The 13751-nt window shown below is 33.9% G+C and overlaps 2 protein-coding genes across 3 annotated transcripts; both read right to left on the bottom strand.

The window, feature by feature from the left end:
- Nucleotides 1-905: 905 nt before the first annotated feature.
- Nucleotides 906-7382, bottom strand: LOC143559940 (uncharacterized). Of its 2 annotated transcripts, XM_077048361.1 has the most exons (5): nucleotides 7022-7382; nucleotides 2764-2965; nucleotides 2516-2668; nucleotides 2215-2433; nucleotides 906-1256 (listed from the first exon to the last, which is right to left on the bottom strand). In XM_077048361.1, the coding sequence occupies exons 2-5, from the start codon at nucleotides 2791-2793 to the stop codon at nucleotides 1107-1109; spliced, it is 552 nt and encodes a 183-aa protein (XP_076904476.1). In that variant the 5' UTR covers nucleotides 2794-2965; nucleotides 7022-7382; the 3' UTR covers nucleotides 906-1106. The 2 variants fall into 2 exon arrangements, with proteins under 2 accessions (XP_076904476.1, XP_076904475.1); XM_077048360.1 differs by lacking the exon at nucleotides 7022-7382 and having other exon boundaries at nucleotides 2764-3003.
- A 2902-nt stretch (nucleotides 7383-10284) lies between these two features.
- On the bottom strand, nucleotides 10285-12212 carry LOC143559937 (bidirectional sugar transporter SWEET14-like). The gene is made up of 6 exons (XM_077048358.1): nucleotides 12044-12212; nucleotides 11861-11897; nucleotides 11527-11740; nucleotides 11270-11431; nucleotides 10773-10892; nucleotides 10285-10694 (listed from the first exon to the last, which is right to left on the bottom strand). The coding sequence occupies exons 1-6, from the start codon at nucleotides 12096-12098 to the stop codon at nucleotides 10518-10520; spliced, it is 765 nt and encodes a 254-aa protein (XP_076904473.1). The 5' UTR covers nucleotides 12099-12212; the 3' UTR covers nucleotides 10285-10517.
- Between the last annotated feature and the right edge of the window lie 1539 nt (nucleotides 12213-13751).

A 13751-nucleotide genomic window follows, 5' to 3' on the forward strand; every position in this document is an offset into this window, starting at 1 on the left:
GCAAATCTCGCATCGATCGTGGACAAGAGAGATCATTGGTTCATAAGTAAATGTCATGCCTCTTAAATTACCAACGCGTTCTGGGCATGATGATAATGGATGAGAGAAGAGCTCCATAGTTAAGTGTGCTCAAGTGGAAGTAGTATTAGGACGAGTGACCTTCAAGTAAGTCTCCATATGGGCAACACAAACAAATATGTGAGCTCTTCGTGGGCAAAATGGACAATATTGGTGGAGCGAGGTGCCGGATTTTACGAGTGGTGTCAGAGCCACTCCTTTGCCGCTCGAGATGGTGGGGCAAACCTCATTAGAGACGACGGGTCCCCGGTGGTGCTGTGATGTACACCTTAGACAAATCCCACATCTGTCGTGGACAAGAGAAATCCTTAGTTCATAAGTAAATGTCATGCATTTTAAATTATTAACACGTTTTGGGCTTAATGATAGTGGACGGGAGGAGATTTTCACAATTAAGCATGCTTAGGTGGAAGTCATACTAGGATGGGTGACCTCATGGGAAGTCTTCACTGGGACAACCAAAACAAATCTGGGAGATCTTCGTGGGCAAAGCGGACAATGTTGATGATATGAGGGACTGGATGTTACAGTTAATAACGCTCGTAACATGTTAAACTTTATTCTTTTACTAAAGTTTATCTAGAATCAAAAAAATGAATTTTTATACATGAAAACTTAATTGACACTTTGTACAAATATTTCTAAATGTTTTGTATATCCATCTCGAAAGTTGATCTTGATCTACCTGCGTTAGTTGTGATTAATTTACATGAAAATATATGTTTGATAAGTTATTATAAGTGAGAATTCATGATTACAAGTTATTATAAGTTATTTTTAGAATATGCATATAATATTAGTTATACTTTTAGTTTTCTATACATCCCAAAAATTAAATTCTAAAAAATGAAACAACTAAATCAAGATCCTTTATGCTAAATATGCAAAACGAAATAAGTTAAATATAATTTAAAACATGTTTTACAAAATCAACCACAAATACGATAACTTAAAATAAAAGGTTCACAATATAGCACTAGTCTTAAGAAAGTTTGATTGCAAAATCACAATTACTAATTTGCATGAGACTAATTTCTAACAAACTCTTCAAATTTTTGCATCCCTTCTTCATTTTTCATACGCTCATTTTCCATTTCCCTCACTCGTTGTTCCAAGTCTCCTCTTGCCTTCCGGTCATTTTCCATTTTATTTTCCATTTGTGCTCGAACTTCTTGAATCTAAAAATTTGTTAACACATACACAATAGTTAGTAACAATCTACACATAATTTGCAAACAGATTTCATTAGTGAAGCAACAATTATTAAATGACTAAAATACTTTATTCTAAAGCATACAACTAGAGTTGACTTGGTTATTTGTTGTGAGTTTGTACACACTTTACAACACCATAAATCAAAACATTTCAAACAATATCGATAAATGAAATTTCTGTAAACATATACCTATGTTGAAGTTTATATATTTGTGTTCAGGTTACTATAAAGCAAAACACTTTACAGCCAAACAATATCACTAATGAGACTAAAAAATAGTCCATAGTCAACTTCCAAACCTACAACTTCAATATACTTAATTTAAAGTCAATATCTTTTATTACTAAGTGTATACAATTTGTTAAAAGTAGTGAAACATCAATTCCTTATTCAATTATCACAACAAATATATAATTTATACCTGATGGCTACATTTACATGTATAACAACTATAGATGTAAGGAATTAAATTTTAGCATTTTTCACATACTAGCAATGCATGACAATATTGTACCAAAGATCAAACAAGTTTATTTAAAGGGTAATTTATGGGAACAAAAGGTGACAATCACTATTGACGTGTTCCGTCAACCACATACTGATTACCATCCACTGTAGCGCCAATCGTGAATGTCAAATTTTGTTCTATAAATTGCCCTTTAAATAAACTTGTTTGATCTTTGGTATGATTTTGTCATGAATTATTAGTAAGTGAAAAATGAACTTTAAATCCCTACATCTATAAAAGTAAAACAAATATATCTTTCAACTATCCCACCAAAATCCCACCGGTTTATCTGAAAATGGGTAATATAAGCCTAACCAGACTGCCATGGACACCGGTTTTCGATCCAAACAAATATACTAATACTTATACCCCTAATAATAATAACAACAATAAACAATGTTAAAAACAATACCTCTTTTTGCGATCTTTGGGCAACAATATATGATGTAGACCCACAAGATGTAGATGGCGTCCTAGTTACAACAAAATGGGGATCTGAAGATCCTATCCCGGATATTCGGCTCCTACTTCCTCCTGGTGGCTGCACCTTCGCCCACACATCTAGATCACCCGCTGTATGCTGACTGAGGTCGGAACCGTACAACTCAATCATATTTCTCATATAATCTGCCTACAATTCATCAAAACATTGTGATCGTTACTGAACTAAAAGTTGATAAAATAATTATATCATAATTATAAAGATAATTTACATATGTTTCTTTTGATCGGTCCGTGCAAAATTCAAACTCTTCCCAGTCATGAATGTCTAGCTCTCCTGCCCAAAATCTTGTTTTGCATTCCTTGGTAAGGTGGGTATCAAAGAACATTTCCAACCATGTAATTTTGCGACCATATTTTTTTTCCTACATATAAAAAGGTAATAAAATAAATGTTAACAAAAACTAAAATTTATCCATTCCAATTTATTTACTAAAATTAATAAATATGATTAGTTTACCAAGTAGATTCGACGCTCTTCAAATCCCATAGATCCAGATGTGTGCCGAGATATATAGTCTCCGTTGTCAGCATTGGCATGGTTATTCTCCCACCAGCAGACTTGTTTTGCCAATTTTCCAAGCTCCAATCCTATAGTAAAGATATGCACAATATTAAGGGCAATAAGATATAACAAAAGAAAAGAATAACACACTAACTCGCTTACCAAACACAAACTACGCCATATGTCACGAGACATCGCCTTGGGGGGGGGGGGGGGGGGGGAATTCACAAATTATGTCAAATTTGTCTTCTTTATTTCCAATAATATGTCCCGCCTTCCTCGCCTTCTTTTTAGACTCTTGTCTTCTCTCCCGCATGATGCCTCTAAAGCGATCCTTCAACACGTTACAGAACGCTTCATATATGCTTCTGTCTGCTTCTAGATCCCACCTCCAAAGGGTCTATAACAAAGTAAAGTTAAAAAGGCTAAAATAAAACAAACTATAAGATGTAGAAACATTTAATTGATATATTACCAGGCCCGACCCATGGGTGGGCGACCGTCCCAGGCACAATTAATTTTTAGGCCCGAAATGTATTTACCTAATTAATATATCTATATACATAATATGCAAACCCTTTGTTTTCATTAAGTGGTCTTATTACCTGAGCCCAATTCTTATTAAACCTCAAAACACAAAACTTGTTTGTAAATTATAACCCGTGTTAACTGTTTTATATTGTATATATGTAACTTTTCTTAAGATAAAATACTATAACTAGTTTAAAAAAGCCAATATGTTTATTAAATTCATTAAATTGTGATTTAATTTGGCCTATTAAACAATTACAACCCAATAAATATGATTTAGGGGCCCACTGTTTCCCGTCCCGGGCCTCCAAATTTTCAAGAAGTCTTAGGGACAGCCATGTATAATACCTTAAATCTGGCAAACATTTGGTTCACGACCTCTCTTGGGACATGTTTGAATGTGGCCCAAGGTTTATCAAAAAACTCCTCTAGTATTCGCCTAATACTCCTATGAACATCACCATTCGCAAACCTACAATATTGAAATAACCAAAGATATATATATTAATAGCATTAATAAACAACCTGAATTAAAACTTAAAATTAAGACATACTTTTTCCCAATTTTTCAATCAATGGCCTCTGAGAGGTGTCACGAAGCACGTCATCACCAAGATCCTCATTGTCAGCATCATCGCCGTCGTCATTATCATCGATCACGTCTAATTCGTGATGTAATTCATTGGGATGCAATTCCCTATCCATATCATCCATGACATCAGCTCGGCCCGAATGATCAACGACGTGTCTCCCTGAAGTATATGTATGTCCAGCAACAGCAACAGTGGTACGAGGACTGCCACTAGATGATCCACCACGATGGATGACATGTCTCCCTGATGTGTATGTACACACAGCATCAACATCATCATTACTAACAACATTGGGCCTGTGGGATCTCCCACCACGATGGACGATGTACATCCCTGATGAGTATGTGCGTACAACATCCCCATCATCACTACTAACAGTACCGGGTCTGTGGGATGCCCCACCACGATTGGTGGCGTGCCTCCCTGATGCAACATCATGATGACTACTACCGGACCTGTTGTATCCCCCACCACGACATCTGACCATGTTTTATACACCCTGCATTTAATGGAACAAACGTAAGAACGAGAATAAAGATGAATAATTGATTAAGGGGTGACTGTAATGATCTTCATTGTATACGTAAACTGAAAACGTAAGCATAATGTATCATTAGAAAGTTACCTTACCAAATAGTTGTAACATCCCAAATTTTATTTTAAATTACATGGGATAAGCATTTTTAAACTAAGACTACAATTCTGAAACTACTGTTAACTAATGTAAGAAGCATGCTCTATTAACGTATTCACATTCAAAATCATAGCTTTTTGAAAAAACTAATGGCTAAATTCATTGAAACATATAAACAAACACCTAGCATGCATATGTTGTTAACTAGTGTAAGAAACATAAATCATAGCTTTTGAAAAAAATTAATGACTAAATTCATTGGACATATTATCAAACACCTGGCGAGCAGACCTTGTTAACTAATGTATAAAACATATTAGCAAACCTAATTCAATATCCAAAAACCCCTAAACCATTAAGCAATCAACAAACATAGAAGCCCACATTGAAAAACCAACAATGTAGAAATATGATTAAAATAATATATTCATATGAAATTGATTCAGAAGTGAGTTATTATCCATTACCTGAGATAGAAACTCGAAAGAGGTAGAAAAGGAGATGCAGGTGCGGACTAAAATTAACAACAAGCATATACATGTTGAACTTATGGATCTAAAACCGTTTAATGGATCGTGCTTGGAAGTTTAATCCCTATTCCTACGAAAGAGTGTTGTGTTGCGTCGATCGTGGTATTTAGGTGCTTGAAAAATTAATTAAACCATAAAATGAGCGGCGATGTCAAAAACTTAGATTGAATTTTGTTTACATCCAATACCCCAATTCGTTACATGATACATTAATTGCTTTTATGTTAAAATATATACTAATTATTATATATGTACTACATAGTACATATGTTAATTAAATTGACTATTTTTATGTTAAGTTATATGTTTATGTTTATATTGTTGTTATTCTTTTTATTTGATCCGTGTTAAGCTATATGTTTTGACTAAACCGTGTTTTGTCCTCGTTCCGGAATTATGTTGTATGTATTTTATATTTAAAGGATGTAAACAAGTCAAGTTGCTCACGGGCAACTTTAGGCAGGAACAATGCTCCAAACTGGCTGAGCTTTGCTTTGTTGCTGAGCAGAGCTACTCGCGAGCGACTTGAGCTCTGATCGATAAAAAGTCTTAAACGAGTTGAGGCGCTCACGGTCTACTTGAGCTTGGATCAATAGAAGCTGGAAATGAGTTGGACAGCTCACGAGCCACTTGAGCTCGGTTCGATAAAAATTTTGAAAAGAGCTGAGGTTTTTGAGCTCGAGCTGAGCCGCTCTCAAGATACTTGCTTGGAACGATAAAAAATCTTGAAACGAGTTGAGCTTTACTAATGTCAAGCCTTGATTGAGAAATCCGTTTAGGCTTTTCAAGTCTTACTAAGTCTTTTGTATTTTTGAGCTAAATTATTTTGGATTTATATGTATTAATTTCACGTTACACAACTAAGCTCAATAAAGGTTTTCCTCATCATATATAAAAATATTTTAACATGTATATAAATTAATTAAATATATAATAAATGTGCCTAGCCCGAGAGTTTGAAAAAATAACACAAGAGTCGAAATCGGACTTTAGAAAAGGAGCTTAAGATGAGTCGAGCTCGAGCTCTGGTAACTAATGTTGGGCGGAAACAAATAATTGTAAAGAGAAAGCTATTTCTTGAAGATGGACGATTTTTATTAAATTTATGAATGCCAAAAACCATTACAAGATTCCCCCCTATATAATACACACACACACGAAAACGTAATAAAAACATTAAATGAAAAAATGTTGAGCTATATTACCGGCGACAGCTAGAAAATGAGTATACTTATATATGAAAAGTTTTAAATGTTGCGAATCTTTAACTAAAAGTCTAACCGAGCGAAATTAGAGACTTAAGCGAAAAAAACGTGGGTTTGATAGTTGGGCTAGACCGCCTATGGAGTTTGCCACAAGGTTTGACTCGTCAAGACCTTCTGTTGATCAGTAAGGGGCCATGTAATTCCTCTGGTAGCCCAACGTCATCGTCTTGAGATTCGAGTTGAAATTAGTATTATTGGAGAACAAGTTCTCATCTAGAGGCTCGAAAGTGGTGATTGTGGTAGCATATTAAAGCAATTGTTGACCAATTTTAAAGTGATTAGATAGACTAACGCTAGTCGCAAATCGAACACGATTCCATGTAGTTAATATGCCATTCAACACGTTTTTTACTTACTGATCAAAAGCCCTAACTAATAGGTCGCAAATTGAGCCTACAGATGTCATTTGAGGTAAGGGTGGTGGAGATGTAAAGGAAGATTTCGATTTCTTTCAAATTGGTAAAATTGATGGGAATTGGTGGTAGAGGTAGAGATGGAGATAGAGGTTAAGGTGGAGGTGATGATTGATGATGATGGTCGTGGTGTGGTGATGTTTTACAATTAGAGAGAGAAGAGAGGGGAAGGCGGATGCAAATTGCATGCTTGGAAACAACTGTGACACAATTGGACGTCATAATACCCCCTTCCCCGAGAAACCACATGGAGTCAAATTGGTAAAAACTACTATTTGAAAGGATGCATCTTGTTCCACCACCAAACCATTGTATCACTAATTACAATTCTCAGTTTTCTTAATTCCCTTTACTACTAATTATTAATAACTTTATTATTTGAATAATCATTATTGTATTTAAAATAAAGCTATTATTAGTAAGACATATACATACACGTAAACCTACACATAGGGGTGTAAGTGAACCGTCGTCTGTTCAGCAAGAAGTTCTATTTATTAACTATTAATAACTTTATTGTAATAATAGTTACATTATTATTTAGCATAATTACCAAAATGCCACCATGCCACGTACTTCTTCCTTCGCTTTGCATAGAGAATCTCCTTTGTATTTTATTATTATTATTATTATTATTATTATTATTATATAGTCATCATACAAATTATTATTGAATGTGGCTTAATGGTAGAGCACTCACTTAACAAGTGAGAGGTAAAGGGTTCAAAGCTCACTGCCACCAATTTATATGAGAGATATGAAGGATGACCCTGGTTTGCCAGGGTTCGAGTCCGAGTCCTGATCTCACCCGGTTTTACCGGCTCCTCGCTGTCGTGTCGTTTGGCGGGCGTGGGGGTCGGGTTTTATCCGGGGAATCCCTCGATAGGTGGACCGCTAGGGGCTCCGTCCATAGTGTTCGTGGCCGGCTCGGGCTACCTTTAGCCAATGGGGTCGCGTAAGGAGTACCCGACGTTATTTAGTTGGTCGTTAAAAAAAAAAACTATAAACATATAATTTTTTTTTCAAGTTTGTATCGTATTTCCAACAAAACATATTATTTTAGTTTTTATATATAATTATTATATCAATCATATTGTTATCATAATAAAATCTTTAAACATACAATTATTTTTTTTCAAGTTTGCAATGCATTTCCTACAAAACATATTATTTCTTAATTTAGTTTTCTCTGTCCTCTGTATACCATAGTATAAAAATGTAAAGAGAAAACCAAATAAAGCAAGAGAATATTTACTAGAAATTGTATAATACCTTAGTATAAAAATGTAAAGAGGAAACCAAATAAAGCAAGAGAATATTTACTAGAAATTGTATAAAAGATCAAAACCTCCTTTAGAAATTTAAACACAAATACAATAACATATATTTAAAACTTTTTACAATATAACACAAGTCATAATATCTTTTAATTACAAAACTACATATACTAATCACCGAGTGACTGAAATTTCCTTATAAACTCTTCAGACTTTCGTTCATCTTCCAATTCATTTTCCATTTCAGCTCTAACTTTGTGTACCTTAAATATGTCATAACACATATAATACGGAGTAGTTAGTAAACAGTGAATAAATAATTAATAAAGATATATCATAAGTCAACTAACGATTTATAAAACCATAGAATATTTTATTCTAAAGCATAAAACCAGTTATTGACATTCAAATCCAACCTTCAGCACTCTGCTTTTAAATTTATTTGTATTACAATTAACAAGTTTTGCGGGGATGTTTTAAAAAAATACAACAGAAACATAAATGACTTACTGGTCAAAGTGGGATGCAGAGTCAAAATAAGAAAGTCAAACATCAGGAGGGCATAACTGGAATTTTATTAAAGTGGTAGCTGGTAGGAATGCAGAAGTGTTTTTCAGGAATATTAAGTTTTTACGTATTTGACTTACTGGTCAAACTTTTATGTTTGACTTTTATGTTTTAATCATTTTTTGATTATTTGCATAACTACAATGTTGATTCTTTTGTTGTTTTATAGGATTATTTGTCATCTTTCATACAAATGCCTTCAAAAAAATATGTCATAAGAATCAAACCTGGTATTTTTAAACACCTGCCACACCATCCAAGCAAATGCTATCACCGTGCATACCGAACATGATGTATACACCTTGCATTTAATAGATATGAATGATCAGATACATATTATAAGTGACAACCTATGATCGAAAATAATTTAAAGGGGACATACCACATGATATAATAGCAAGTATTTAAAGTGTATGACAACAAACAATGTTCCTAACAATCATGCGTCTTCATCTGAAGAGTGATCAGAACAATCCATTTGATCATGATCATCATCAACATCATCATCAACATCATCATCATCATCATCATCATCATCATCATCATCATCATCATCATCTTCAAATTCTTCCTCTTCAAATAGTTCTTCTTCAAAGACTTCATTCTCCTCATTAGTCATTTGCCTGGTTGTATTGGTATTTGCAACTGGGTAAAGAGGATCACTACTATTTACTTCATTCGGTAACTCAAACCGTTCATTAATCTGAAGGAACTCATGTGCTTCTGTGTTTCCATCACACCACATATTGCTCTTGCACTTGCTTTTCTTCTCATGTACACTCATCTTTCCCTCTAGGATCTCCGATTCGTAAATGTCAATTTTTAACATGTCTTTTTAAACATGACAAATATACAACATCAAACTCAGCTCAATCGTAAGCATAATATCACATTAAAAAGATTCATTCAAACTACTAATTAATTTAAGTAGGTTTGTCATATGCACCACGACACGGCGTTGAACACAATTCGAGCATGATGATTTGCGGCTCTTATATTTATAAAACGTGTGTTTAAAAAATGGGCTAGGAAAAAAAAAGCAAGTATCAATACAAAATTATTTAAAACTGTTTTTAAAAAAGAGCTGATCGAGGGAATTAAAGAAGATTTGGACACTTAAGGTAAGTGGAATTTGTCACCTTACGTCGACTTCTTTTATTTATTTATTTATTTATTTTTCCTGTTACTTTTTTCATGCATGAAACCTTTTTATCTCGACATAAATTATTGCATGTGTGTGGGCACAAAAATAATGACGCTATCCACTCATCCCCTAATCCTTCCATCTCCCATATTTCTAAATTATAACGACCTCTATAATTACCTTTGTATATAAAAATAATTAAATTTTGATACATTAAAGCGTATATAACTACCGATGAACTTTCCAAGTGGATTTAGTCGGTCAATTTTCTAATCTTAGTAGGTTAGTGGTGTGCTATAGCTGTAAGCAGACGATCGTTTACTCTCTATTACTGCATGTTCAAATTATATTTTCCTAGCTAGCTAGCACAAGCTGTGATTTAATGGTTCCTCCGTTATGGTCCAAAAAGTTTTTTGATAATAGGTTCTTATAACTTGTCATATTGGATGAAGTCGGATGATCAGACGATCGAGTGGTTCTTTTAAAGTTCTTTAAATAAAAGGAAGCAGAATACATATGATATTAGGTATAGGAAATCAAATTCATTTATATAAAAATACATTCAATACAACATTCAATACTGCAACCAATACAAGAGTTACGTTAGCTAGCTAGGAGAGACCAAATTAAGGTAAAAACATGTAATCAAGAGGTGCACAATTATTTATAGAGAAGGTACACTTTGACATCAAACCAAAATCAGTTACGATCAATATCACACTACCACTTCAGTGGTGTGATTAGCCGCACTTGGACTACACCATATTGATTGTGTTTTGGCCCTTTCCTTCTGGAACTCTCGGTTCATCCAGTTCGCTCATTTTTTCTTTGAATTCGGTGATTTTTTCATCGATAACTGGCTTCTTGTTCTTGTAAACAAAATACAATATGATTTGAAGGATACCAAAGGTGAATCCGAGCGTATTTGGGATCTGTTAATAACAAGAAATCAAACGCTAGAAACTTGAAGAAAAATATGAAAAGTTTCACAAGATTTTAGTCTTGATTACCGCAATGTTGAAGTCCCCAAGAAGTAGACCATAAAAGAACCACATAACAGCGCTAATCGTAAGAGCGATAGACAAAAGAATTGGCATGTACGCAACACTTTTGGTCTTGATCACTTGCCTCTGAAAAAAAAGTAAATTTAAGAAATAGTTTATATTTCATTAATTGTTACAAAGTATATATTATTGCTAATTGTAGAAGATGTTTAAGGCATGTATTCACATGCCCTAAATCTGTTTATAATCTATAGTAATCTAAAATTTGAAATACTTTTATTAGAGTGCTATTAAATTTCAAATTATTTTTAATAGTATTAATACTATATATTTTCTAAAACCTGAATTTAACATTAGTTGTACTTTAATATCTTTTCCTCTATTTTAGGAGATAGAGGAAAGATTTGTTCCCATCCTACCTCCTGGTCTTAAACCCTATCAATAGTCAATATTAATGAAATTTTAGTAGATATGTTTGTTTGTTTGTTTGTTTTTATACATACCACGACACCTAAAGGCGCGACAAAAACACAAAGAGAAAATATAAGACAAATCCATCCAACAATCGCGCAACGCTTATCTCCTTTTGTAAGGAATTGAGTTAGAAGAACAATCAATCCAAATCCAACAAATATGAACAATGTGATCAGCTTCAAGCTTTCCATCTGCACATGACATAATGCTTCCAAATAATTAGGGCTAAAAGAAATTCACAAATGATCAAAACAGGACAACAAATCTACAAATCACAAACGCCTACCCTGGCTTTCCTATGCGCATAGATGACATAAACACAAAGATAAAAGGTTTGTATGACAATGCCGACAGAGTTGATGGTGATAAGAAGCAGGGCATCATGGCCCTTTAGCAACGCGTAGTAGATCCAAAGCATGGCACTAAACAATCCCACCACATAAGGTATCGATTGAAACCCTTCAGTTGATTTCTTTTTGTAAACTTTGTAGAACGTCGGCCTGTTTTTTTCAATGCAAAAATGTTTGAACTAAGTGTGTGTGCATAGAGAGAGATATATAGATATCTAAACCTAGGTTAATTAGAGATGAGTTATGATGAAAAGAGGATTCAAAACTTACAGTGGTGAAAGAAACACCAGGAATGAGACAATATTGCCTGCAAAACATGCATAGTATTATGCTTGCTTGGCAACCTCTATATATTCCATGCATCATGCATGCTTTTATTTATATATAATATTATTAATGAAAGAAAAAGTAAAACACACACACACATATGATATTATTAATGAGAGAGAGTACCCATAAGGCCAAATCCAAAAGTCAAGAGGTGATGGTATTGACCAGCAACCACCATTTTTACAGCTTATGCTCTTGAAATCAGACACTAAAATCAACCAGTTACAGTGAACTGATGATGATGATGCTGCTGCTGCTGATGGTGGTGATGAGAAATGATGCAGTAGATGATTTATATAGAGGAGATTGAGTGGATGGCGGGGCCATGATATAGAAAGTTCTATTTATTTAATATTTTTTTAATCAAATTATAAAGTTGGAAATTAAACTAAAGAAGACTGAAATAGTTTAAAGATCAAAAAGACTATCTGCTTTCCCAGTGCATTATTTTCTTTTAACACAATGCTATCACATACTTCTTTCCCGACTATCTCGTGAAATGATAATAACTTTTTTCCCTCTATTATTTTTAATAGATAACCTGAGCATTATACAAAATTTTAAAACGTGCATAATAATTTATTACTTGTTTACACACAATTCCAAACCGAAAATATGTCCCTCCTGACACAATTATGTCTTCTTAAAGTATGGAGTCCATAAAGAAATTTAAACGATTTTACGTGAACAACCTAGCTAGCTGTATTAATTTACCAATAAAGTGAGGGCGTAAATAAGGATAATAGGTTCGACCGGTGTTTTATCAATAACTGAAATCTATTACATTTTGTCAACCTAAAATTATAGCATGTCATCTTTTTTATTAGATTTTTTTCCCCTCTTTCTTGTTTTCATTCTTTTCTTTATTTTTATTTTAACTTAGGGAGGAGTTTGGTACCAAACGTGTATAAATCTCGAATTTTTCGATCCCAAGTTCAAAAAATGCCTAGTTCGGTACTGGAATAGTACAATTACAGTAACGTAGGAAAAAATTACTAATAAATACCGATACCGGTACCAATCTCGATTCTCATAAAAACCTAGTATCGGTACCGGTGCCATAATGCTCATTTCGGTACGATTTGTTCCGGAACTGGTTTAGTACTAGTATGAGGTACCATTTGCTCTTTTCAATTTTAACTGAAATTGAAGTATCCATGGTCTTCATATGTCTGTTTAGCGGTACGTTTGATCTATGTATTAGATTAGTATACAGATTGGTTTCGAGGGAAGCAAGGTGGTTCCTCTAGTGACTAATGTCATCTCTAAAAAAATAGTGGTCTGCTTGCGTCATTCTTCTTCAAATCTTCAATCGGCAACGATCTTTTCAAATTAGCAGCAACAAGCTCTGATACCACTTGTCTGGTCCCTGATTTCAGCTGGATCTTACTTAATCATGTCATAACTCACACAAATAGATGTGTCGACAAGGGAGTTAATGAAGGGTTGCTATATTTAGAAAGATGACCGTTTGTTAAAGACGGAATCAATAACAAACATACGGTTGCTTAATTAGTATTAAAAGGTAACCAACACAAACAAGATTCACTCAAAAGATTTCTATTCATATAACATTCATCATACAAATTGGATAATCGATTTAGGGTTTCTTGAAGGAGGGTTTATCCGTACAAAGACAGCCGTCACACACAATATTCTTTTCTTAATTAATGTGTCTGTCTGCCTTGTCCGTTCTCTGTAGGCGGCGTGCCCTAAAACATTCTATTTATAGGCCTGTCATCCTAGGACAGCTGTCATTCCTTCTAGAAACCCCAAACGTAAATACATATTCAAATTACATAGTCAGAAAATATTCTAAGTGTAAAAAAAA

Source organism: Bidens hawaiensis, unplaced genomic scaffold (assembly GCF_021521415.1).
Source record: "Bidens hawaiensis isolate Kalapana, Puna unplaced genomic scaffold, B.hawaiensis_p1.1 tig00020125_1, whole genome shotgun sequence".
Lineage (NCBI taxonomy): Eukaryota > Viridiplantae > Streptophyta > Magnoliopsida > Asterales > Asteraceae > Bidens > Bidens hawaiensis.

Bases quoted from the DNA above. Each gene is read 5' to 3' on its own strand.
- LOC143559940 (XM_077048360.1), bottom strand. From the start codon at position 3,003: ATGTCTCGTGACATATGGCGTAGTTTGTGTTTGGTAAGCGAGTTAGTG. The intron at 2,669-2,763 runs GTAAACTAATCA...TTTTATATGTAG, and splicing joins AAGAGCGTCGAATCTACTTG to GAAAAAAAATATGGTCGCAA. The intron at 2,434-2,515 runs GTAAATTATCTT...GATGAATTGTAG, and splicing joins ACCGATCAAAAGAAACATAT to GCAGATTATATGAGAAATAT.
- LOC143559937 (XM_077048358.1), bottom strand. From the start codon at position 12,098: ATGGTGGTTGCTGGTCAATACCATCACCTCTTGACTTTTGGATTTGGC. The intron at 11,898-12,043 runs GTACTCTCTCTC...CATGTTTTGCAG, and splicing joins TTTTGGATTTGGCCTTATGG to GCAATATTGTCTCATTCCTG. The intron at 11,432-11,526 runs GTAGGCGTTTGT...TGTCATGTGCAG, and splicing joins ATGCGCATAGGAAAGCCAGG to ATGGAAAGCTTGAAGCTGAT.